Source organism: Salmo salar, chromosome ssa14 (assembly GCF_905237065.1).
Source record: "Salmo salar chromosome ssa14, Ssal_v3.1, whole genome shotgun sequence".
In the NCBI taxonomy this organism is placed as follows: domain Eukaryota; kingdom Metazoa; phylum Chordata; class Actinopteri; order Salmoniformes; family Salmonidae; genus Salmo; species Salmo salar.
This window is the reverse complement of record NC_059455.1, coordinates 88,119,144-88,146,966: the sequence shown is the minus strand read 5'-3', so window position 1 is coordinate 88,146,966 and position 27,823 is coordinate 88,119,144. Positions and strand designations below refer to the sequence as shown.

The window sequence follows — 27,823 nt, the reverse complement described above, 5'->3', positions numbered from 1 at the left end:
CAGTCATTCTGAATGGTTAAGGTAAGGGTTAAGTTTAGTCAGTCATTCTGAATGGTTTAGGTAAGGGTTAAGGTTTGGGAGTCATTCTGAATGGTTAAGGTAAGGGTTAAGTTTAGTCAGTCATTCTGAATGGTTTAGGTAAGGGTTAAGTTTACTCAGTCATTCTGAATGGTTAAGGTAAGGGTTAAGTTTCGTCAGTCATTCTGAATAGTTAAGGTAAGGGTTAAGGTTTGGGAGTCATTCTGAATGGTTAAGGTAAGGGTTAAGGTTTGGGAGTCATTCTGAATGGTTAAGGTAAGGGTTAAGTTTAGTCAGTCATTCTGAATGGTTAAGGTAAGGGTTAAGTTTCGTCAGTCATTCTGAATAGTTAAGGTAAGGGTTAAGGTTTGGGAGTCATTCTGAATGGTTAAGGTAAGGGTTAAGGTTTGGGAGTCATTCTGAATGGTTAAGGTAAGGGTTAAGTTTAGTCAGTCATTCTGAATGGTTAAGGTAAGGGTTAAGTTTAGTCAGTCATTCTGAATGGTTAAGGTAAGGGTTAAGTTTAGTCAGTCATTCTGAATGGTTAAGGTAAGGGTTAAGTTTAGTCAGTCATTCTGAATGGTTTAGGTAAGGGTTAAGGTTTGGGAGTCATTCTGAATGGTTAAGGTAAGGGTTAAGTTTAGTCAGTCATTCTGAATGGTTTAGGTAAGGGTTAAGTTTAGTCAGTCATTCTGAATGGTTAAGGTAAGGGTTAAGTTTAGTCAGTCATTCTGAATGGTTAAGGTAAGGGTTAAGGTTTGGGAGTCATTCTGAATGGTTAAGGTAAGGGTTAAGTTTAGTCAGTCATTCTGAATGGTTAAGGTAAGGGTTAAGTTTCGTCAGTCATTCTGAATGGTTAAGGTAAGAGTTAAGGTTTGGGAGTCATTCTGAATGGTTAAGGTAAGGGTTAAGGTTTGGGAGTCATTCTGAATGGTTAAGGTAAGGGTTAAGTTTAGTCAGTCATTCTGAATGGTTAAGGTAAGGGTTAAGTTTAGTCAGTCATTCTGAATGGTTAAGGTAAGGGTTAAGTTTAGTCAGTCATTCTGAATGGTTAAGGTAAGGGTTAAGTTTAGTCAGTCATTCTGAATGGTTTAGGTAAGGGTTAAGGTTTGGGAGTCATTCTGAATGGTTAAGGTAAGGGTTAAGTTTAGTCAGTCATTCTGAATGGTTTAGGTAAGGGTTAAGTTTAGTCAGTCATTCTGAATGGTTAAGGTAAGGGTTAAGTTTAGTCAGTCATTCTGAATGGTTAAGGTAAGGGTTAAGGTTTGGGAGTCATTCTGAATGGTTAAGGTAAGGGTTAAGTTTAGTCAGTCATTCTGAATGGTTAAGGTAAGGGTTAAGTTTGGTCAGTCATTCTGAATGGTTAAGGTAAGGGTTAAGTTTAGTCAGTCATTCTGAATGGTTAAGGTAAGGGTTAAGTTTAGTCAGTCATTCTGAATGGTTAAGGTAAGGGTTAAGTTTAGTCAGTCATTCTGAATGGTTAAGGTAAGGGTTAAGGTTTGGGAGTCATTCTGAATGGTTAAGGTAAGGGTTAAGTTTAGTCAGTCATTCTGAATGGTTTAGGTAAGGGTTAAGTTTAGTCAGTCATTCTGAATGGTTAAGGTAAGGGTTAAGTTTAGTCAGTCATTCTGAATGGTTAAGGTAAGGGTTAAGGTTTGGGAGTCATTCTGAATGGTTAAGGTAAGGGTTAAGTTTAGCCAGTCATTCTGAATGGTTTAGGTAAGGGTTAATGTTTGGGAGTCATTCTGAATGGTTAAGGTAAGGGTTAAGTTTAGTCAGTCATTCTTAATGGTTTAGGTAAGGGTTAAGGTTAAAATGGAACAATTTCAAATGATTGTCTACCACTGGGATTGAACACACAACCTTTGGATCTGAAGTCATGGGATTGCACCCATACGTCACCCTAGTGCACAACAATCTTGATGGTAATACCGCTGATCGTTGCCCCTAGTGACCGGTTTTGAAGGCATTTCCCGACGTCCTCAGGACAAAGAAAGACGTCCAATTTCTAAGTCAGTTTTGAGCGATCTGTCTGGTACTCTTTCTCGTACGAGGAGAAGCTTGTGTCTTAGGTCTGCTGAACAATTAGTTCTTCTCAGACAGGTAATGCTTTGGCAGTTTTTGTCATTAGTCTTGATAATGTTGTCGTTAGCTAATAACACAGTTGCCACTTTCACAGTTGACTGAATGATCCTCAAAATCTTGTTTCTTTTATTGTATTCTGCCCTCTCCCTCTCTTCCTATGAGCATCTACTGTCCACCATCACCCGGTCATGTGTTTCCTATTTGTCCTCTTACCCCTCTTTACCTCTCTATCTCTGTTTATATCCTCTCTCTCACCCTCCATTTCCAGTCGCAGTCAGATGCCTCTCCTTATGTCATCATTGATTGGTTGGTGGATTAGCCACCAGCTTTGACCAGTGTGTGTTATAGATGGGCTGCCTGTCACCGTAAAGACTCTCTCTCTGTGGTGCTGAATGGGCTCAGGACGGGGGATATCCACACAGACTTGCAACCCGCAAACCACTGCAAATACCTGCTGGTTTAGGCTGCTGTGCATGGGTGTCTGGTTCTTATCTGGCTCTGTGTGTGTGTGTGTGTGTGTGTGTGTGTGTGTGTGTGTGTGTGTGTGTGTGTGTGTGTGTGTGTGTGTGTGTGTGTGTGTGTGTGTGTGTGTGTGTGTGTGTGTGTGTGTGTGTGTGTGTGTGTGTGTGTGGTCATCAGTCCATGCGATCATCCTGTATGAATCTCTATGCACCCCTGAATGCAGCCAGGGTCAGCTGCCCTTTCTGGCACACTGTGCTTGTCTGTAGGGAGAGATAAAGGGATGGCCGGAAGGAGGGATGGAAAGAGAGACGAAAAGAGTAATGAGGAAGTGACCTCATCTTGCCATTCTTCTAATCCTCCTCTTTTCCCCTCACTCTTTCCATCTCTCTATCACTCATATCAGTCCCTCTCTCACCACTCTGTACCGCTCATGTTCTACTCTATCCCCCCTCCCTCTATCCCCCTCCCTCTATCCCCCTCCCCCTATCCCCCTTCCTCTATTCCCCCTCCCTCTATCCCCCCTCCCTCTATAGCCCTCCCTATATCCCCCTCCCTCTCTCTATCCCCCCCACTCTCTATCCCCCTCTCTCTATCCCCCTTCCTCTATCCCCCTCTCTCTATCCCCCTCCCCCTATCCCCCTCCCTCTATCCCCCTCCCTCTATCCCCCTCTCTCTATCCCCCCTATCCCCCCTCTCTCTATCCCCCTCTTTCTATCCCTCCTTACTCTACCCCCTCCCTCTATCCCCCTCTCTCTATCCCCCTATCCCCCTCTCTCTATCCCCCTCTCTCTATCCCCCTATCCCCCTCTCTCTATCCCCCTCTCTCTATCCCCCCTCTCTCTATCCCCCTCTCTCTATCCCCCTCTCTCTATCCTCCCTCTCTCTATCCCCCCTCCCTCTATCCCCCTCTCTCTATCCACCTCCCTCTATCCACCTCTCTCTATCCCCCCTCTCTCTATCCCCCTCTCTCTATCCCCCCTCTCTCTATCCCCCCTCCCTCTATCCCCCCCTCTCTCTATCCCCCTCTCTCTATCCCCCCTCCCTCTATCCCCCCTCTCTCTATCGCCCCTCTCTCTATCCACCTCCCTCTATCCACCTCTCTCTATCCCCCCTCTCTCTATCCCCCTCCCTCTATCCCCCCTCTCTCTATCGCCCCTCTCTCTATCCACCTCCCTCTATCCACCTCTCTCTATCCCCCCTCTCTCTATCCCCCTCTCTCTATCCCCCTATCCCACCCCTCTCTATCCCTCTTCCTCTATATCCCTCCCTAAATCCCTCTATCCATCTCTTTCAATCTTCCTTTTCACAGTATTCAAATCAAATCAAATCCAATTTTGTTGGTCACATACACATGGTTAGCAGATGTTATTGCGAAGTGTAGCGAAATGCTTATTCCCTTCCTTCGTGCTGTTTTTCCCCTGAATACCTGATGTTCTCTATCTCTCTCTCTCCCCCTCTCTCTCTCTCACACACACAGACTCTTTCTCCCTCTCTCTATCTCTCTCTCTCTCCATCTCACACACACAGACTCTTACTCCCTCTCTCTTTCTGTCTCCCTCTCTCTCTCTCTCTTTCTCTCCCTATCTCTCTCTCTCTCCCCCTCTTTCTCTCACACACACACAGACTCTTACTCCCTCTCTCTTTCTGTCTCCCTCTCTCTCCCTGTCTCTCTCTGTCTCTGTCTCTCTCCCTCTTTCTCTCTTTCTGTCTCCAACTCTCTCCCTCTCTCCCTCTCTCTCTCTTTTCCTCTCTTTCTCTCTTTTCCCCTCTTTCTCCCTCTCTCTCTCTCTCTCCCCCTCTCTCTCTGTCTCTATTCCCTCTCTACCTGATTGTCTTTCTCATTCTCTATCTATGATGAATCACCACAGATGTTGGTTTGTAGACGACCTTGAACATACAGGCTATTTCCCCTCATTGAAAGCTTTTATGCTCACGAGTCGGACTTGTTTCATTTATCACACACTCTTATCCCTCAGCCTCTTACAAACCCTGCCTGTGTTCCCCTCTGTGTGTGTGTGTGTGTGTGTGTGTGTGTGTGTGTGTGTGTGTGTGTGTGTGTGTGTGTGTGTGTGTGTGTGTGTGTGTGTGTGTGTGTGTGTGTGTGTGTGTGTGTGTGTGTGTGTGTGTGTGTGTGTGTGTGTGCGTGTGTGTGCGTGCGTGCGTGTGTGTGTGTGTGTGGAGTGTGTGTGCGTGTGTGTGGAGTGTGTCTATCCAGGTTGTTTGTATGTATACTGCCCCACTATCTTTAGCATTTGCAACAGTAACAAGTGGCTGTCTGTCTCTCATGGTGGATTTCTCTCTCTCATGGTGGCTGTCTCTCTCTCATAGTGGCTGTCTTTCTCTCATGGTGGATTCCTCTCTCATAGTGGCTGCCTCTCTTTCAGAGTGGCTGTCTCTCTCTCATAGTGGCTGTCTCTCTCTCATAATGCCTGTCTCTCTCTCAGAGTGGCTGTCTCTCTCTCAGAGTGGCTGTCTCTCTCCCATAATGGCTGTCTCTCTCTCTCATAGTGGCTGTCTCTCTCTCAAAGTGGCTGTCTCTCTCCCATAATGGCTGTCTCTCTCTCTCTCTCTCATAGTGGCTGTCTCTCTCTCATAGTGGCTGTCTCTCTCTCTCATAGTGGCTGTCTCTCTCTCATAGTGGCTGTCTCTCTCTCAGAGTGGATGTCTCTCTCTCATAGTGGCTGTCTCTCTCAGAGTGGCTGTCTCTCTCTCATAATGGCTGTCAAATAAAAAAAAAAACTGCTTTATTGGCATGAAAAACATTGTGTCAATATTGCCAAAGAAACAATGTATATAATATACATTGTAATAAAATTATAAACAATAACAAATAATGATATAAAATGGTAGTAAACAATAATACAAAATTAAATACAAAAATAACAACAATAAAATGGTAACAGTCAATAGTAATAGTAATAATTATAAAAATCTAAATATGGAAAATGAAACTATAACAAACTTATAACTAAATAACGGTCATCTTCACCATTACATCAGTACTACAACTACTATCATCATTACCACTACTACTACCACCACCATCACTAAACTGCTATCATTACCATTACCACCCATACCACTACTACAACTACTACCACCACCATCACTAAACTGCTATCATTACCATTACCACCCATACCACTATTATTTGGAATGATAAACAACAATAATAATAGTGTCGTGTCTTTGGGGTACCATTAAACTGAAGACATGTTTATCAATTAACTCCCTGTAATTATTATCACGCGATCAAACTGATTCATCGTTTAATTGTAATTAACTAGGAGATCGGGGCACCAAGCAAAATATTCAGATTACAAAGTTATAATTTTCATAATATAACTTTCCTATATTATAACATTATATATTATATTCTATTATAGTATAGGCCGATTATCTTCTGGTTTAAATGGTGTATTTTACCTCGCGTCCAGTCTCATTCCAAACGTCGTAAATTGTTGTATCTGCACGAACCCAGTCTTTACTAAAATCATCCATACATAAATTGTCTTAAAATCATTTATTTACTAAACTAAGTAATTCACAGAAAGTATACAAACAGTAATTATCATCACAAAGAATTGGTAGAGTAATGTGCCCTAGTGGCTAACAGGCATGGCTGGTGTCTTGTTGAACAATGGGTCATAAAGGGCAGCTGAGAAGACCCTACAGAGTTCATTAATATTAACAATTGATATGCTAATCCTTTGCACATGAACGCTCACTCATTCGAGAACAATTGCAATCAATATATATTTACGCTCAGTGTGTCGTCAGGATCCTTGTTGGAGCGTCGTTCTGTTGGAGAGTTCTCTCTCTCTCTCTCTCTCTCTCTCTCTCTCTCGGTTAGAATGGATCTTTCAAAGCGACATTCATTAATGTCGTCATAGAATGGATGTTTCGTTGGTCTTCGCGTTCAATGATATAATTTACTTAGCTGCAGACTAATAATTAATATCAAAGACTTGTTCTTATTCTGTCGGTATCGATAGTCTAAAAGTTAACCACGTGGTATAGTTCACTTTCAGTAGAGTACTTGGATGGTCAAACCTATTCTCGCAATGGATTGGAGGCCAGGTCTGAAGAAAGTAGATCAGGGGTATAGTTTTATAGTGAACATGTCACATGACGCCTGGTCCTGTCTGTGTCCCTGGGGGCGTGCCGATGACTGAGTTAAGCTTGGTACAGAAATATACTGCTCAAAAAAATAAAGGGAACACTTAAACAACACAATGTAACTTCAAGTCAATCAGACTTCTGTGAAATCAAACTGTCCACTTAGGAAGCAACACTGATTGACAATAAATTTCACATGCTGTTGTGCAAATGGTATAGACAACAGGTGGAAATTATAGGCAATTAGCAAGACACCCCCAATAAAGGAGTGGTTCTGCAGGTGGTAACCACAGACCACTTCTCAGTTCCTATGCTTCCTGGCTGATGTTTTGGTCACTTTTGAATGCTGGCGGTGCTTTCACTCTAGTGGTAGCATGAGACAGAGTCTACAACCCACACAAGTGGCTCAGGTAGTGCAGCTCTTCCAGGATGGCATATCAATGCGAGCTGTGGCAAGAAGGTTTGCTGTGTCTGTCAGCGTAGTGTCCAGAGCATGGAGGCGCTACCAGGAGACAGGCCAGTACATCAGGAGACGTGGAGGAGGCCGTAGGAGGGCAACAACCCAGCAGCAGGACCGCTACCTCCGCCTTTGTGCAAGGAGGAGCACTGCCAGAGCCCTGCAAAATGACCTCCAGCAGGCCACAAATGTGCATGTGTCTGCTCAAATGGTCAGAAACAGACTCCATGAGGGTGGTATGAGGGCCCGACGTCCACAGGTGGGGGTTGTGCTTACAGCCCAACACCGTGCAGGGCGTTTGGCATTTGCCAGAGAACACCAAGATTGGCAAATTCGCCACTGGCGCCCTGTGTTCACACTGAGCACATGTGACAGACGTGACAGTCTGGAGACGCCGTGGAGAACGTTCTGCTGCCTGCAACATCCTCCAGCATGACCGGTTTGGCGGGGGTCAGTCATGGTGTTGGGTGGCATTTCTTTGGGTGGCCGCACAGCCCTCCATGTGCTCGCCAGAGGTAGCCTGACTGCCATTAGGTACCGAGATGAGATCCTCAGACCCCTTGTGAGACCATATGCTGGTGCGGTTGGCCCTGGGTTTCTCCTAATGCAAGACAATGCTAGACCTCATGTGGCTGGAGTGTGTCAGCAGTTCCTGCAAGAGGAAGGCATTGATGCTATGGACTGGCCCGCCCGTTCCCCAGACCTGAATCCAATTGAGCACATCTGGGACATCATGTCTCGCTCCATCCACCAACGCCACGTTGCACCACAGACTGTCCAGGAGTTGGCGGATGCTTTTGTCCAGGTCTGGGAGGAAATCACTCAGGAGACCATCCGCCACCTCATCAGGAGCATGCCCAGGCATTGTAGGGAGGTCATACAGGCACGTGGAGGCCACACACACTACTGAGCCTCATTTTGACTTTTTTTAAGGACATTACATCAAAGTTGGATCAGCCTGTAGTGTGGTTTTCCACTTTAATTTTGAGTGTGACTCCAAATCCAGACCTCCATGGGTTGATAAATTGGATTTCCATTGATTATTTTTGTGTGATTTTGTTGTCAGCACATTCAACTATGAAAAGATAAAAGTATTTAATAAGATTATTTCATTCATTCAGATCTAGGATGTGTTATTTTAGTGTTCCCTTTATTTTTTTGAGCAGTGTTTAATTCTATGACATTAACATCAGTACATAGCATCTCAATGTATTACAAATAGCTTTATCCTTATTAATACATTCTATACAACCATGTGGATGCAAGTCCCATCGCTGAGGCTATTATATAAACAGTTTTATGGTAATATGGCTATATTGTCTCTTCTGAGTATCACAAAATTGTACCAAGCGGACCAGTTCGTAGCTGGATTCTTCACCAATCTTCCATACCTTCTCCAGAACACAAAGGTCGCTTGGCTCCCCAATTCTGTGAGTTGAAAGAATTTCCTGTGTCTCTCTATGGGCCATGTGGCAAGAGATTCTCCTCTTAGAGTTTTTACAACCCTTTCACACAGGGCCTGGGTGGGGGAAGGTAGGTTGGGGGATGGTGCAAGGGGGGAGGGGGTCAACTGTCCTCCCTGTACTCAAAGAGGCCAACGTCATGACAATAGTAATAACAATAATAGTAATAACAATAATAGTAATAATAAGTAAGTTACTGCTTACTATGCAGATGTTATTATTCAGTGTCCCTCAGGCTATGGCAGGCAAATACATATTTGGCTGCAAGAGGAGCCATTGCTCCTTCGCCCATGAGTATTTTTACTTTTTCCTCTGGGTTTAATAAGTTAAGATTTGGAATAAATATAGTCATTTCTGTGAATAATGAATCTCTTTTTGAGGAATATTTATCACAGTAAAGGAGAAAGTGCATCTCTGTCTCTACCTCCCCTGTCGTGCAGTGACCACATACACGCTCCTCTTTGGGTAGCCATGTCTTTTTATGTGTACTGGTTTCTATTGCCAATCGGTGGTCACTCAGCCTGTACTTGGTAAGGATCTGTTTCTGCTTCGTATCTCTGACAGAGTAGAGATAATCAGCCAATTCATATTCTCTGTTTAGGGTCAGATAGCAATTTAGTCGGCTTTGGGATTTTGTTTCGTTTTTCCAATGTTGTAAATATGAGTCCTTTGATTGGTTCATGATTTTGTTTATTGTAATTCTTTCTTTTGAAGCAGTGCTGGTGTCAGCTTGGTTGGTGAGGTCCAACACCAGCTGACTGAGAGGGCTCGTTTCTGGGCTCAGCTCTTGGGTTTGAAGTGCTTTAAATTGCAGACTTGAAATTGGACTTGAATTTAGATGTAGACTCAATTTTATGATCTTTTCTGTATTTTCATTATTACTGGAAAGCGGCCCAATTCTGCCCTACATGCATTAGTTGGTGTATTTCTCTGGACTTGTAGGATTTTCCAACAGAATTCTGCATGTAGGGCTTCAATTGGATGTTTGTCCCGCATTTTAAAGTCCAGTTTATTGAGTGGCCCCCAAACCTCACTTCCATAAAGAGCTATTGGTAGGATTACACTGTCAAATATTTTGGTCCAAATTGTAATTGGATGTTGATTTTGAATAATTTCAATTTTATTGCATACAATATTCGGCGGGCTTTTTCTTTGAGTGCATTCATTGCCATATTAAAGTTTCCCGATGCAGATATGGTCAGACCAATGTAGGTGTAATTTTTTGTGTGTTTAATTATGGTGTTGTTCAGGGTGAATTTATATTTGTGTTTCTGACATCTGTTTTTTGGGGGAAAATCATGATTTTTGTTTTTTGGAAATTTACTGCCAGGGCCCAATTATGGTAATATTGCTCTAGAATATTAATGTTCTGTTGAAGACCTTCTTTGGTTGGTGATAGAAGTACCAAGTCATCAGCATATAGCAGGTATTTCACCTCTGTGTCAAATAGTGTGAGACAGTAGCTGTCTCGCTCTCATAGTGTCTGTCTCTCTCTCTCATAGTGTCTGTTTCTCTCTCATAGTGGCTGTCTCGCTCTCATAGTGTCTGTCTCTCTCTCTCATAGTGTCTGTCTCTCTCTATAGTGGCTGTCTCTCTCTCATAGTGGCTGTCTCTCTCTCTCATAGTGTCTGTCTCTCTGTCATAGTGGCTGTCTCTCTCTCATAGTGGCTGTCTCTCTGTCATAGTGGCTGTCTCTCTCTCATAGTGGCAGTCTCTCTCCTCGTGGCTGTCTCTCTTTCATAGTGGTTGTCTCTCTCATTGTGGATGTCTCTCTCTCATAGTGGCTGTCTCTCTCTCATAGTGGCTGTCTCTCTCTCATAGTGGCTGTCTCGCTCTCATTGTGGATGTCTCTCTCTCATTGTGGATGTCTCTCTCTCATAGTGGCTGTCTCTCTCTCATAGTGGATGTCTCTCTCTCATACTGGCTGTCTCTCTCATAGTGGATGTCTCACTCTCATAGTGGCTGTCTCTCTCTCATAGTGGCTGTCTCTCTCTCATAGTGGCTGTCTCTCTCTCATTGTGGATGTCTCTCTCTCATATTGGCTGTCTCTCTCTCATATTGGCTGTCTCTCTCTCATAGTGGCTGTCTCTCTCATACTGGCTGTCTCTCTCTAATTGTGGATGTCTCTCTCTCAGAGTGGCTGTCTCTCTCATAGTGGCTGCCTCTCTCTCTTAGTGGCCGTCTCTCTCTCAGAGTGGCTGTCTCTCTCTCAGAGTGGCTGTCTCTCTTTCATAGTGGCTGTCTCTCTCTCATAGTGATGTGTCTCACTCTCATTGTGGATGTCTCTCTCTCATAGTGGCTGTCTCTCTCTCATAGTGGCTGTCTCTCTCTCATAGTGGATGTCTCTCTCTCATAGTGGCTGTCTCTCTCTCATACTTGCTGTCTCTCTCTCATAGTGGCTGTCTCTCTCTCATAGTGGCTGTCTCTCTCTCATAGTGGCTGTATCTCTTTTATAGTGGACGTTTCTCTCTCATGGTGGATGTCTCACTCTCAGAGTGGTAAAGAAAAATATCTTTCTCTCTTTTCTGTCACTCGCTTTATCTCTCCCTTTCATTTCCTTCCCTTTACCCTCATCACTATCCATCCTTTTGTGTCTCCCACCGATTTATAATTCTTTCTTTCCATCTCTTTCTCTCTCTCTCTCTCCCTCTATTTTCCTTCATTCTCCGTCCTTCACTTTTAATTTCCTTTCCTCTCTCCTCACCTCTATCTGTCAACACTTGTAGCTCTCCACCTCCTTTTGGTTTTCTTTGACACTCCCTCTCTTGTTCCCTCTCTCTGTCTTTCCCTCTCTCACTCCCTCTCTGTTGTTCCCTCTCTCTGTCTTTCCCTCTCTCACTCCCTCTCTCTTGTTCCCTCTCTCTTGTTCCCTCTCTCTTGTTCCCTCTCTCTGTCTTTCCCTCTCTCACTCCCTCTCTGTTGTTCCCTCTCTCTGTCTTTCCCTCTCTCACTCCCTCTCTCTTGTTCCCTCTCTCTTGTTCCCTCTCTCTGTCTTTCCCTCTCTCACTCCCTCTCTCTGTCTTTCCCTCTCTCTCTCTCTCTCTCTCACTCTCTCATTTTCCCCCTCCCCATATATTCTACATCGTATTTCCTTCTTTCTGACCCCCCCCCCTCATTCGTCTCTGTTCCAGCCCTTTATGTTTATGGTGTTACACTGTGAGGTTGTCACAGGGGCCTAATTAATGGATGGGGTTAGTGCTAGGTACTGTGATGTGTGACAGCCTTACACACACACAAACACACACCATGCTAAGCAGGAACACACTGCAGGGGGAAACAGGAAATGGGCCAGTAGATAAGCCAATCAGAAGGCTTGAAGTGCTGTGAATGCCACAGTGTAGAACCATGAGTTATTTAATGAGGTTAGGGATTTCTCTGTTAAAGCCTTGAGTTATTTAATGAGGCTAGGGATTTCTCTGTTATAGCCTTGAGTTTTCTAACTTTCTGTTCCGTCCCAACCTCAACTCATTTCTCCTTCTCCCACTCATCCCTTCTTTTATCTAACTCTCATATTCTCTTTCCCTCCCTCTCTCCATCTACAAGGTCATTTTAGGTGAGGGATGTTTTTGGTGTATTTTAGCCATGTCTTTCTCTTTCTCCCTATCTTGCTCTGCAAACACCTGTCACTCGGGAGAGGAACTCTGGTAGAATTGAAATATGTCCTTCCGAAAAGGAAAGGGAGATACATGAAGCGAGAGAGCGAGAGAGAGAGAGAACGAGAGAACGAGTGCAGGCCCAAGAGGGATGGGTGGAGAGTTTTATTTTGTTGCTGTCAGAAGAAGTAGGTAGAGACAGAGACAGAGAGAGGGAGGATAGAGGGAGGGAGCGAGGAGAGAGAGAGAGGGTGGATAGAGGGAGGGAGCGAGGAGAGAGAGAGGGTGAGAGATAGAGAGAGAGGGCGGGATGGAGGGGGAGAGTGGAAGTGAGGAAGAGAGATACAGGAGAGGAGAGAGAGAGGGTGAGAGATAGAGAGAGAGAGAGAGAGAGGGCGGGATGGAGGGGGAGAGTGGAAGTGAGGAAGAGAGATACAGGAGAGGGGAGAGAGAGGGGAACACAGTTTGAGAAGGGGAAAGGTGGAGCCAGAGAGGAGAGAGAAAAGGAGAGAGAGACAGAGAGAGAGAGACAGCGAGAAAAGGAGAGAGAGACAGAGCGAGAGAGACAGAGACAGCGAGAGAGACAGCGAGAGAGACAGCGAGAGAGACAGCGAGAGAGGGAGATACAGATAGAGAGAGAGAGAGAGAGAGAGAGAGAGAGAGAGAGAGAGAGAATGACAGTGTGTTCTCTTTCTCTCCAGAGTACTATAGTGCTTTAACAGTCCTGCCCTTCAGCACAGACTGATCTACAGACATAATGGAGCCCCAAGGCCTTTGATACACACACACACACACACACACACACACACACACACACACACACACACACACACACACACACACACACACACACACACACACACACACACACACACACACACACACACACACACACTGCCAGCTGTAAGTGATAAAGGTTGTATTGTCGCTGTGTCCCTGTGTGTGGTATCGTGTTTACCGCTTCGGTGCTTCTCCACGGAGCCCACTGACCTTTCACCCCTCGACATGCTGCTGAGCAGAGACAAGCGTCAGTGAAGTCACACACTCACAGCTCAGTGTTTATACACAGGAGGTTGAGGGTCAGAGGCTAGGGAAGCTGGAGTGTGGAGGTGGAGAGTAGTTAAGGGGGTAGAGTAGGGGAGTGCTGCAGGGGGGATAAGTGACAGGGTGGAGGGGAAGGGTGCAGGGGACAGGGAGCTGGGGACAGGGAGCTGGGGACAGGGGGCTGGGGACAGGGAGCTGGGGACAGGGGGCTGGGGACAGGGGGCTGGGGACAGGGTGCAGGGGACAGGGAGCTGGGGACAGGGGGCTGGGGACAGGGGGCTGGGACAGGGAGCTGGGGACAGGGGGCTGGGGACAGGGGGCTGGGGACAGGGGGCTGGGGTAGGGGGCTGGGGACAGGGGGCTGGACACAGGGTGCAGGGGACAGGGGGCTGGGGACAGGGGACAGGGTGCAGGGGGCTGGGGACAGGGTGCAGGGGACAGGTTGCAGAGGACAGGGGACAGGTTGCAGGGGACAGTGGACAAAAGGGATTTTTGGGGCAGTATGGTTTATAGATATGATAGGGGACAGTAGGGGGTTTGGGGCAGTATGGTTTATAGATATGACAGGGGACTGTAGGGGGTTTGGGGCAGTATGGTTTATAGATATGATAGGGGACAGTAGGGGGTTTGAGGCAGTATGGTTTATAGATATGATAGGGGACAGTAGGGGGTTTGGGGCAGTATGGTTTATAGATATGATAGGGGACAGTAGGGGGTTTGAGGCAGTATGGTTTATAGATATGATAGGGGACAGTAGGGGGTTTGGGGCAGTATGGTTTATAGATATGATAGGGGACAGTAGGGGTTTGGGGCAGTATGGTTTATAGATATGACAGGGGACAGTAGGGGGTTTGGGGCAGTATGGTTTATAGATATGATAGGGGACAGTAGGGGGTTTGGGGCAGTATGGTTTATAGATATGACAGGGGACTGTAGGGGGTTTGGGGCAGTATGGTTTATAGATATGATAGGGGACAGTAGGGGGTTTGAGGCAGTATGCTTTATAGATATGATAGGGGACAGTAGGGGTTTGGGGCAGTATGGTTTATAGATATGATAGGGGACAGTAGGGGTTTGGGGCAGTATGCTTTATAGATATGATAGGGGACAGTAGGGGTTTGGGGCAGTATGGTTTATAGATATGATAGGGGACAGTAGGGGTTTGGGGCAGTATGGTTTATAGATATGATAGGGGACAGTAGGGGTTTGGGGCAGTATGGTTTATAGATATGATAGGGGACAGTAGGGGTTTGGGGCAGTATGGTTTATAGATATGATAGGGGACAGTAGGGGTTTGAGGCAGTATGGTTTATAGATATGATAGGGGACAGTAGGGGGTTTAGGGCAGTATGCTTTATAGATATGATAGGGGACAGTAGGGGGTTTGGGGCAGTATGGTTTATAGATATGATAGGGGACAGTAGGGGGTTTGGGGCAGTATGCTTTATAGATATGATAGGGGACAGTAGGGGTTTGGGGCAGTATGGTTTATAGATATGATAGGGGACAGTAGGGGGTTTAGGGCAGTTTGGTTTATAGATATGATAGGGGACAGTAGGGGGTTTGAGGCAGTATGGTTTTTAGATATGATAGAGGACAGTAGGGGGTTTGAGGCAGTATGGTTTTTAGATATGATAGGGGACAGTAGGGGGTTTGAGGCAGTATGGTTTATAGATATGATAGGGGACAGTAGGGGGTTTGAGGCAGTATGGTTTGCAGACATGAAAGTTGAGAGAATGCCAAAGGTGTGCAAAGCTGTCATCAAGGCAAAGCGTGGCTACTTTGAAGAATCTCAAATATAAAATATATTTTGATTTGTTTAACACTTTTTTGGTTACTACATGATTCCATGTGTTATTTCATAGTTTTGATATCTTCACTATTATTCTACAATATAGAAAATAGTTTAAAAAATAAGGAGATACCTTGAATGAGTAGGTGTGTCCAAACTTTTTGACTGGTACTCTATGTAGGTGCCGACCACACGGAGACAACAAATCGTGTTTCAAAAATCGTCAAAGGCAATTATTTTAACCTAAAGCATTTGATAAAGACATTTATCTGAAAGGTTGCTGGATCGAATCACCTGGCTGACAAGGTAAAAATCTGTTGTTCTGGCTCTGAACAAGGCAATTATGTCTGTTCTGTTCCTCGGTAGGCCGTCATTGTAAATAAGAATTTGCTCTTGGCTAGGTAAATAAAGGTTACATAAGTAAATTATAGTAACATATTATGAGGAATGGGAATGTGAGGGCTAATGACACAGTGTTGGGAAGGGATCACAGCAGTGATTGAATGAGGGTGTGAGGCATGAGTTGAGGTGTTCAGAGGCTTGACTTCAGTGCAGGACAGGGGTTGAGGTGTTCAGAGGCTTCAGTGCAGGACAGGGGTTGAGGTGTTCAGGGCAGGCCAGGCTCATCATGGATGGATGGTGTTGGTGAAGAGCCCATCTCCTCCTCTGAGGGCAGGACAGGCTCATCATGGATGGATGGTGTCGGTGAAGAGCCCTCCTCCTCCTCTGAGGGCAGGACAGGCTCATCATGATTGGATGGTGTCGGTGAAGAGCCCACCTCCTCCTCTGAGGGCAGGACAGGCTCATCATGGATGGATGGTGTCGGTGAAGAGCCCACCTCCTCCTCTGAGGGCAGGACAGGCTCATCATGGATGGATGGTGTCGGTGAAGAGCCCACCTCCTCCTCTGAGGGCAGGACAGGCTCATCATGGATGGATGGTGTCGGTGAAGAGCCCACCTCCTCCTCTGAGAGCAGGACAAGCTCATCATGGATGGATGGTGTCGGTGAAGAGCCCACCTCCTCCTCTGAGGGCAGGACAGGCTCATCATGGATGGATGGTGTCGGTGAAGAGCCCACCTCCTCCTCTGAGGGCAGGACAGGATCATCATGGATGGATGGTGTCGGTGAAGAGCCCACCTCCTCCTCTGAGGGCAGGACAGGCTCATCATGGATGGATGGTGTCATTGAAGAGCCCACCTCCTCCTCTGAGGGCAGGACAGGATCTGACTGGAAGGACAAAAAAACACAACACATTTCGACAAAAGAGCTAAGAATGAGTTAGTCCAAGCAAGGAGTGAAATCACATTGATGTGTAATAATGTGGTTGTGTTTGTTTGTGATTGACTCTACATACAGTAATGAGAGAACATTGATAGGTGTACTCACAGTGCTTAGAGAGGAAACATTCAATTAGCCAGTGGATGAGAGGGCACATGAGACGTGGCTTCAGTTCATATCAGGAGAAAGTTGTCACTGGAGGTTGAGTGGTCATCTCCTCTCAATAAGGGAACAGGAGGGGACTTAGCTGGAAATACAAATACTGTAGCACATCCATTCCATTACAGCAGCACCATCGTAGGTTTGGGCAACAAGTATCATGAAGTTAAAATCAGACATCTCAGAATTCACAAAGTCAAACACAGACAGAGTAGCCCAAGAAACGTTACTGAATAAAGCCTTCATCATCCACATACCTGACGATAACTAACAATTGCGGGCGACAACTGATATCTGGGGTTTTATCCTGCAAAAAAATTTGCTGTTTCAACCTTTGGATGATGCGATGGAAGCTGAATGATTTCGACATCCCAGAGAAGACAGTAGAAACTTATGCTCAGCAAGTAAATCAATGTGTAATTACCTCGGCAAGCTCCTTGTAGTTGGGGAACTTTCCTTTCTCATCATGCCCCCTTGCTTCATCCCTCAGCGAGCCATTTTTTACAATGGCCAACACTTACATGGCCAAAAATCCCTGTTTCTTCTTAATAACTTCTCATTGTGCTGCGCAGTTTGAATACGCAGACCTTCGTCCATTATGTGATCGAAGCAGCTTTTCCCCAGAAGCTTGAATCTAATGTGGGCAATGAAAGGGGTTCTTCAACAAAAAAATCTATTTTGTATTGAAATCAATGTAGCCAGAGGCGGATGTTGAGACTATTGTCTACCTTCGTTGCACAGTGTGTTTTAATCAGTTATTTGGTGACCTGAATATATTTAGTATAGTTTTATCTAAAAAAAGAAATAAAAAGAAATCTGAAATTCACTGAGATGATGGTCCTCCCATCCTCCTCTGAGGTACCTCCACTGCAGTACAGTATACCTGCAGTGTCAGCTCTAAAAACCGAGGGAGGAAATAAAGAGAGAGAGGAAATAATTAAACACTTCAAAGAGAAATCTGCTTTGCAGCTAGTGATAGAGTGATAGAGAAAGAGAGAGATGCAAATAAATGGAGAGAGAGAGAGAGAGAGAGAGAGAGAGAGGGGTTGTAGGAGAAAAAAGATGTTTAGGGGGTGGGGGTTGACAAGCAGTGTGGTGAAGCAATGGCGGAGAGGATCCAATGTTCAAATGTACGCACACACTGGCATTCATTTATACACCCATTTTCTCAAACATGGAATTCAACATATTTGAGAAAATGTGTGAAAACACTTCTTTTAGCAGTTTCATATGAAGTAGTTTCAAGTAAAAAGTGTAACACGTGTTATACAAGGACAGGTTTTCACTTTAAAATACTTCCATGTTATCACATTGCGTATTCATATATTCCTGTAATATGCACAGGCAGGCTGGCATGCCTGTACTAAAATATCCCAATTGGCCTGAGGACCCCTGGCTGCTCAATGTGACTGTGTAAATCACTGTCTATACACACAACGGAGCAAGGCTCCATTCACTGGGATTTATACTACACACAGACACACTGACGCACACACAGACACACAGACACACACACAGACACACTGACGCACACACAGACACACTGACGCACACACAGACACACTGACGCACACACAGACACACTGACGCACACACAGACACACTGACACACACACAGACACACTGATGCACACACAGACACACTGACGCACACACAGACACACTGACGCACACACAAACACACTGACGCACACACAGACACACAGACGCACACACAGACACACGGACGCACACACAGACGCACACACAGATGCACACACAGACACACAGACACACACAGACAAACAGACGCGCACACACAGACAAGTAGACCCACACATAAACACACTGATGCACACACTGACACATACCGAGACACACGGGCGCTCACACAAACCCCCAGACACACAAACAAACACACGGACACAGACACAAACACACGGACGCACACACAAACACACGGACGCACACACAAACACACGGACACAGACACAAACACACAGACACACACACAGACACACAGACGCACACACAGACACACAGACGCACACACGGACACGCACACAAACACACGGACGCACACACAAACACACGGACGCACACACAAACACACAGACACACACACAGACACACAGACACACACACAGACGCACACACGGACACGCACACAAACACACGGACGCACACACAAACACACAGACACACAGACGCACACACGGACGCACGGACGCACACACAGACACACGGACGCACACACACAGACATACGGACACACACACAGACACACGGACGCACACACAGACACACGGACGCACACACAGACACACGGACCCACACACAGACACACGGACGCAAACACAGACACACGGACGCGCACACAGACACACTGACGCACACACAGACACACTGACGCACACACAGACACACGGAGGCACACAGACACACGGACGCACACAGACACACGGACGCACACACAGACACACTGACGCACACACAGACACACACAGACACAGGTGATTACTTTACTTATGTTAGTGGGACAAAAGCTCCAGGGTAACAGATGACTTCTCTATGCTCTCTTACCCATTACACACCTACACACACACACACCTACACACACACACACACACACACACACACACCTACACACACACACACACACACACACACACACACACACACACACACACACACACACACACACACACACACACACACACACACACACACACACACACACACACACTACACACACACACACACACACACACACACACACACACACAGCTGGAAGTCTGCTTTTTCCCTCATTGAAATTGAAATCCATTTGAAGCATGTTTCATTATGATCAGTGTCATGCAGGGCTATGCAGGCAGTGGGGTGTGTGTGTGTGTGTGTGTGTGTGTGTGTGTGTGTGTGTGTGTGTGTGTGTGTGTGTGTGTGTGTGTGTGTGTGTGTGTGTGTGTGTGTGTGTGTTTGTTGCCTCTAAAATCTCTCTCTCTCTCTCTCTTTCTCTCTCTCTCGTTCTATATATATCCCCTTCTCTCACTATCTCTTTCTCTCTCTCTTTCTCTCTCTTTCGCTCTCTCTCTTTCTCTCTCTATCTCTCTCTCTTTCTCTTCTCTCTCTCTCTCTCTCTTCTCTTCTCTCTCTCTCTCTCTCTCTCTTCTCTCTCTCTCTCTCTTGCTCACTCTCCATCTCTCTCTCTCATTCTATATATATCCCCTTCTCTCACTATCTCTTTCTCTAACTCTCTCTCTTTCTCTTTCTCTCTCTCTTTCTCTCTCTCTCGCTCTCTCTCTCTCTTTCTCTCTATATATCTCCTCTCTCTCTCTCTTTCTCTCTTTCTCTTCTCTCTCTCTCTCTCGCTATATACATATCCCCTTCTCTCACTATTTCTTTCTCTAACTCTCTCTCTCTTTCTCTCTTTCTCTCTCTCGCTCTCTCTCTCTTTCTCTCTATATATCTCCTCTCTCTCTCTTTCTCTTCTCTCTCTCTCCCTCGCTATATACATATCCCCTTCTCTCACTATCTCTTTCTCTAACTCTCTCTCTCTCTTTCTCTCTCTCTTTCTCTCTCTCTTGCTCTCTCTCTCTCTTTCTCTCTCTATCTCTCCTCTCTCTCTCTCTCTCTCTCTCTTCTCTCTCTCTCTCTCTCTCTCTCTCTCTCTCTCTCTCTCTCGCTATATATCCCCTTCTCTCACTATCTCTTTCTCTAACTCTCTCTCTCTCTTTCTCTTTCTCTCTTTCTCTCTCTCTCGCTCTCTCTTTCTCTTTCTATCTCTCCTCTCTCTCTCTCTCTCTTTCTCTTCTCTCTCTCTCTTCTCTTCTCTTCCTCTTCTCTTCTCTTCTCTTCTCTTCTCTTCTCTTCTCTTCTCTTCTCTTCTCTTCTCTCTCTCTCGCTCTCTCTCTCTCTCTCTTTCTCTTCTCTCACTCTCTCTCTCTTGCTCTCTCTCCATCTCCTGTTTGAATAGTGTAAATAAAGTGGTGTAATCTTTTTTTTTTTTGGCAGGATTGTGTCTGTGTGTCTCATATCACTCAGAAAGAGAAGAGATCACATCAGATCTGTGTTGTTGTGTGTTCTCCCAGGCCCACTGGATACTATCCACATCATTTCTAACTCTTTTAAAACACGGAAGACAAACGTGGAAACTACGTATACAACTTCCTCCACGCTCACGCATTATCATAATTCATGTGCTTGCCATTGGGAAATCCTGCATTAGCATGTTTCTGTTAGCTGATAAATCCCCCCAAAAATACACCATATTACTGGCCTGCTAATGTGCCTGGACCTTCTAGGCTAAACTGCTGAGAAAAACCCCATAACTGGTACAAAATGGTTTCCCATTCAGGCAGGCTAGATGCAGTTATTTCACAATGAATATGCATTCAAAATGGCAGGCTTTTGAGTGGTTATTCAAATCACAGGCTATTCACTGCAGTTTACAGCCTAGACTGGAGATTTGTACTCACCTGAAAACAATAATGACATTCTTTCCTTACATTGTGTTATTCTAGCCTAAGTAGGATACATTTATTGTCCTTAAAAAACTGAAACAATAGGGTAGCTTTTTGCGCTGGTACCTGAGGACCGTAAGGGAGCACACTAATCACAGGCTCGGGAGCACAGAGTGTAGTCTACCTATCATTTTGTTATCTGATCAAATTGTTTTTCTTTCGCTGTGTAAATTGACTGGATATATTCACTGCAGTATTAAGCCTAACACTGAGCTTTAAATTATGGGCTCATATGCATAAGCTTCTAACTTAGGCTATAGATTACATCTCAAGCTTGCTCTTTTGCACAATTACACAACTGGCCTCACCGCTGACACGGCTATTCTTCTTAAATATTGTGGAGTCCCAGGAAAAGCCAGACTACAAAAGCTTGTTGGACACTTATTTTGACTTATTTCTTTAGCCTACTAATAGCCTATTGGAGGAGAGATGCACACTTGCTCTTGCTTGTTGAATGTAAAATAGGCTACAGTGTTAAGAACGGGCAGGAAGTTGGGAAGGTGAAGCCCAATCTTAATACTGGCCTACATTCTGACTAAATACATCCTGTGAGTGGCCTGCTAATGTAAACATGGCCAAAGGTACGTGGACACCCCTTCAAGTTAGTGGATTCGGCTATTTCAGCCACACCCGTTGCTGACACGTGTATGAAAGCAAACAACCATTCAATCTCCATAGACAAACTTTGTCAGTAGAATGGCTCGTACTGAAGAGCTCCTGTTTCAGCATAACAATGCCCCTGTGCACAAAGCAAGTTCCATACAGAAATGGTTTGTTGAGATTGGTGTGGAAGAACTTGACTGGCCTGCACAGAGCCCTGACCCCAACCCCATTGAACACATTTGGGATGAATTGGAACAGCCAAGGCGGGACCAACTCCATATTAAAGCCCATGATTCTGGTATTAGATGTTCCACGAGCAAGTGTCCACATACTTTTGGCCATGTACAGTAGTGTACCTTTCTGGACCTTCTACACTGTCGAGGATAGACCCAAACGAATCCAAATGGTTGCATAACAAGGCCTAGGCTGTACGCCATTGCAGTTATTTTGGCATGAAACAAAAGAGGATGTTTGAGCTGTAATTCAAATTATCCTGCATCACTGCAGTTTCCAATCTATGGACAATAATTGTGTACTCGATGGATAACGATAATACATTTGTTGTTGTAGCCCAGGTATAATATACTGAACAAAACAATCAACGTAACATGTAAAGTTTTGGTCCCATGATTCATGAGCTGAAATAAAAGATCCCAGAAATGTTCCATACGCACAAATTTGTTTACATCCCTGTTAGTGAGCATTTCTCCTTTGCCAAAATAATCCATCCATTTTACAGGTGTGGCATATCAAGACGCTGATTAAACAGCATGATCATTACACAGGTGCACCTTGTGCTGGGAACAATAAAAGGCCACCCTTAAAATGTGCAGTTTTGTCACACAACACAATTCCACAGATGTTTCAAGTTGTAAAGAAGCGTGCAATTGGCATGCTGACTGCAGCATGAGCTGTTGCCAAATAATTGAATTTGAAGAGAATTTGTCAGTACGTCCAACCGGCCTCACAAACGCAGACCACATGTAACCACTCCAGTCCAAGACCTCCACATCCGGCTTCTTCATCTACAGGGTCGTCTGAGACCCGCCATCCGGACAGCTGATGAAACTGAGGAGTATTTCTGTCTGTAATAAAAACCCTTTTGTGAAAAACTCATTCTGATTGGATGGGCCTGGCTCCCCAGTGGGTGGGCCTATGCCCTCCCAGGCCCACCCATGGCTGCACCCCTGCCCAGTTATGTGAAATCCATAGATTAGGGCCTAATGAATTTATTTCAATTTACTGACTTCCTTATATGCACTGTAACTCAGTAGAATCATTGAAATGGTTGCATGTTGAGTGTACATTATTATTCAGTGTACTTTTCTTCTCTACAAACATAGGCCTAAGCTTAATCAATAGTGGAGCTTTACATGCCCGGGGACCACAGAGCGCAGCCTATAGAGCGCAGCCTATTTAGCCTATAGCCCTAATGTTTAGTTAGTGAATATCCTAATATCTTGCTAATATTTAGCTTCTTACTTTGGCTACACATCACTAGCCTCTCTCTTCCAGCTGTTCCCGTGAGCAACCAGCCATAGCAAGGGTAGGCAACCCTGGTCCTGGAGAGCCTCAGGCACTTCATGTTTTATATTTAACAGACCTGGAAGACCAGGTGTGTTGAATTTAGGCGATCACTGAACTGATCAATTAGCTCAGTTGGTCAGGTGTGGCACCTAGCTGGAACAATAATCTTCAGTACCTGCAGCACTCCAGGAACAGGGTTGCCTACCCCAGGGCTATAGGCTACGCAAGCCTCTCTACAATAGGCCATATATAGTAAAAGCTATAGGACATTTATTTTTTTATACTTTTTCATATTCGGCCTAATAGCCTATTCGGAGAAAGAAGCAGGCTCGGACTTACTGATTGCTAAATGTAAAACAGGCCTACAGCATAAAAAAATGCATGTCGAGGAATGTTGAGGAGAGAAAGTGCATTGGTGTGATCACTTGTGGCCGGTTATGATAACATTGTAGAACTGATGCATTGCAAGTGGTTGCACAGGACACAGTTGTGTGAACAGTGAAAAGAAGACCAAAAGGAATTGACATCCGTAAAAAAATGGAAACCACTTGAAAACAACTTGAGCATGGAGGCAATGATGTGCTGTAAAAGATGTGCAGGCTAAACGCTGTTTGTTGTTGAATTTCTACATTTAAATAGTAGTTACTATATTATTTTTCACTAGGCCTAATAAGTATTATTTGCAGTTATCACTATGACAACGAACACCCTGAAAGCACTGAATGGTTTGAATCAGTATCTGTACATTAGAGACCTTATGAATGGTCTGAATCAGTATCTGTACATTAGAGACCTTATGAATGGTCTGAATCAGTATCTGTACATTAGAGACCTTATGAATGGTCTGAATCAGTATCTGTACATTAGAGACCTTATGAATGTTTTGAATCAGTATCTGTACATTAGAGACCTTATGAATGGTCTGAATCAGTATCTGTACATTAGAGACCTTATGAATGGTCTGAATCAGTATCTGTACATTAGAGACCTTATGAATGGTCTGAATCAGTATCTGTACATTAGAGACCTTATGAATGGTCTGAATCAGTATCTGTACATTAGAGACCTTATGAATGTTTTGAATCAGTATCTGTACATTAGAGACCTTATGAATGGTCTGAATCAGTATCTGTACATTAGAGACCTTATGAATGGTCTGAATCAGTATCTGTACATTAGAGACCTTATGAATGGTCTGAATCAGTAGCTGTACATTAGAGACCTTATGAATGGTCTGAATCAGTATCTGTACATTAGAGATCTTAAACAACAAACTTTCCTCTAGTGTGGAAGATCAGCAACGTTTTACAGTTATGTAGACTACAGTTTATCATTATATTTATGTAGACTATAGTTTATAATTATAGTTATAGTTATGTAGACTACAGTTTATAATTATAGTTATAGTTATGTAGACTATAGTTTATAGTTATATTTATGTAGACTATAGTTTATCATTATATTTATGTAGACTATAGTTTATAATTATATTTATGTAGACTATAGTTTATCATTATATTTATGTAGACTATAGTTTATAATTATAGTTATAGTTATGTAGACTATAGTTTATCATTATATTTATGTAGACTACAGTTTATCATTATATTTATGTAGACTACAGTTTATAATTATAGTTATAGTTATGTAGACTATAGTTTATAATTATAGTTATAGTTATGTAGACTATAGTTTATCATTATAGTTATAGTTATGTAGACTACAGTTTATAATTATAGTTATAGTTATGTAGACTATAGTTTATCATTATATTTATGTAGACTATAGTTTATCATTATATTTATGTAGACTATAGTTTATAATTATAGTTATATTTATGTAGACTACAGTTTATCATTATATTTATGTAGACTATAGTTTATAATTATAGTTATATTTATGTAGACTACAGTTTATCATTATATTTATGTAGACTATAGTTTATAATTATAGTTATAGTTATGTAGACTACAGTTTATCATTATATTTATGTAGACTATAGTTTATAATTATAGTTATATTTATGTAGACTACAGTTTATCATTATATTTATGTAGACTATAGTTTATCATTATATTTATGTAGACTATAGTTTATAATTATATTTATGTAGACTATAGTTTATCATTATATTTATGTAGACTATAGTTTATAATTATAGTTATAGTTATGTAGACTATAGTTTATAATTATAGTTATAGTTATGTAGACTATAGTTTATCATTATATTTATGTAGACTACAGTTTATAATTATAGTTATAGTTATGTAGACTATAGTTTATCATTATTTTTATGTAAACTATAGTTTATCATTATATTTATGTAGACTATAGTTTATAATTATAGTTATAGTTATGTAGACTACAGTTTATCATTATATTTATGTAGACTACCGTTTATAATTATAGTTATAGTTATGTAGACTATAGTTTATAATTATAGTTATAGTTATGTAGACTATAGTTTATCATTATATTTATGTAGACTATAGTTTATCATTATATTTATGTGGACTATAGTTTATCATTATATTTATGTAGACTATAGTTTATAATTATATTTATGTAGACTATAGTTTATAATTATATTTATGTAGACTATAGTTTATAATTATAGTTATAGTTATGTAGACTATAGTTTATCATTATATTTATGTAGACTACAGTTTATCATTATATTTATGTAGACTATAGTTTATCATTATATTTATGTAGACTATAGTTTATAATTATAGTTATATTTATGTAGACTATAGTTTATCATTATATTTATGTAGACTACAGTTTATCATTATATTTATGTAGACTATAGTTTATCATTATATTTATGTAGTCTACAGTTTATAATTATATTTATGTAGACTATAGTTTATCATTATAGTTATATTTATGTAGACTACAGTTTATCATTATATTTATGTAGACTACAGTTTATTATGATATTTATGTAGACTATAGTTTATCATTATAGTTATATTTATGTAGACTATAGTTTATCATTATATTTATGTAGACTATAGTTTATAATTATATTTATGTAGACTACAGTTTATCATTATATTTATGTAGTCTACAGTTTATAATTATATTTATGTAGACTACAGTTTATCATTATATTTATGTAGACTATAGTTTATAATTATAGTTATAGTTATGTAGACTATAGTTTATCATTATATTTATGTAGACTATAGTTTATCATTATATTTATTTAGACTATAGTTTATCATTATATTTATGTAGACTATAGTTTATCATTATATTTATGTAGACTATAGTTTATCATTATATTTATTTAGACTATAGTTTATCATTATATTTATGTAGACTATAGTTTATCATTATATTTATGTAGACTATAGTTTATAATTATAGTTATATTTATGTAGACTACAGTTTATCATTATATTTATGTAGACTACAGTTTATAATTATAGTTATAGTTATGTAGACTACAGTTTATAATTATATTTATGTAGACTATAGTTTATAATTATAGTTATAGTTATGTAGACTATAGTTTATCATTATACTTATTTAGACTATAGTTTATCATTATAGTTATGTAGACTACAGTTTATCATTATATTTATGTAGACTATAGTTTATCATTATATTTATGTAGACTATAGTTTATAATTATATTTATGTAGACTATAGTTTATAATTATAGTTATATTTATGTAGACTACAGTTTATCATTATATTTATGTAGACTATAGTTTATCATTATATTTATAGTTATGTAGACTATAGTTTATAATTATAGTTATAGTTATGTAGACTATAGTTTATAATTATAGTTATGTAGACTATAGTTTATCATTATAGTTATGTAGACTATAGTTTATCATTATATTTATGTAGACTATAGTTTATAATTATAGTTATAGTTATGTAGACTATAGTTTATCATTATAGTTATGTAGACTACAGTTTATCATTATATTTATGTAGACTATAGTTTATCATTATATTTATGTAGACTATAGTTTATAATTATACACTGCTCAAAAAAATAAAGGGAACACTTAAACAACACATCCTAGATCTGAATGAAAGAAATAATCTTATTAAATACTTCTTTCTTTACATAGTTGAATGTGCTGACAACAAAATCACACAAAAAAACTCAATGGAAATCCAATTTATCAACCCATGGAGGTCTGGATTTGGAGTCACACTCAAAATTAAAGTGGAAAACCACACTACAGGCGGATCCAACTTTGATGTAATGTCCTTAAAACAAGTCAAAATGAGGCTCAGTAGTGTGTGTGGCCTCCACGTGCCTGTATGACCTCCCTACAACGCCTGGGCATGCTCCTGATGAGGTGGCGGATGGTCTCCTGAGGAATCTCCTCCCAGACCTGGACTAAAGCATCCGCCAACTCCTGGACAGTCTGTGGTGCAACGTGGCGTTGGTGGATGGAGCGAGACATGATGTCCCAGATGTGCTCAATTGGATTCAGGTCTGGGGAACGGGCGGGCCAGGCCATAGCATCAATGCCTTCCTCTTGCAGGAACTGCTGACACACTCCAGCCACATGAGGTCTAGCATTGTCTTGCATTAGGAGGAACCCAGGGCCAACCGCACCAGCATATGGTCTCACAAGGGGTCTGAGGATCTCATCTCGGTACCTAATGGCAGTCAGGCTACCTCTGGCGAGCACATGGAGGGTGCGGCCCCCCAAAGAAATGCCACCCCACACCATGCCTGACCCAC

The 27,823-nt window shown here is 42.4% G+C and overlaps 2 protein-coding genes across 3 annotated transcripts in view; one reads left to right on the top strand and one right to left on the bottom strand.

The window, feature by feature from the left end:
* Positions 1 to 27,823, top strand: part of LOC106592038 (adhesion G protein-coupled receptor B2) — a 430,312-nt gene that overhangs the window by 84,496 nt on the left and 317,993 nt on the right. The window lies entirely within an intron of this gene.
* LOC123726600 (vegetative cell wall protein gp1-like) lies at positions 13,318 to 16,288 on the bottom strand. The gene is made up of 2 exons (XM_045693711.1): positions 15,652 to 16,288; positions 13,318 to 13,658 (listed from the first exon to the last, which is right to left on the bottom strand). The coding sequence occupies exons 1-2, from the start codon at positions 16,286 to 16,288 to the stop codon at positions 13,318 to 13,320; spliced, it is 978 nt and encodes a 325-aa protein (XP_045549667.1).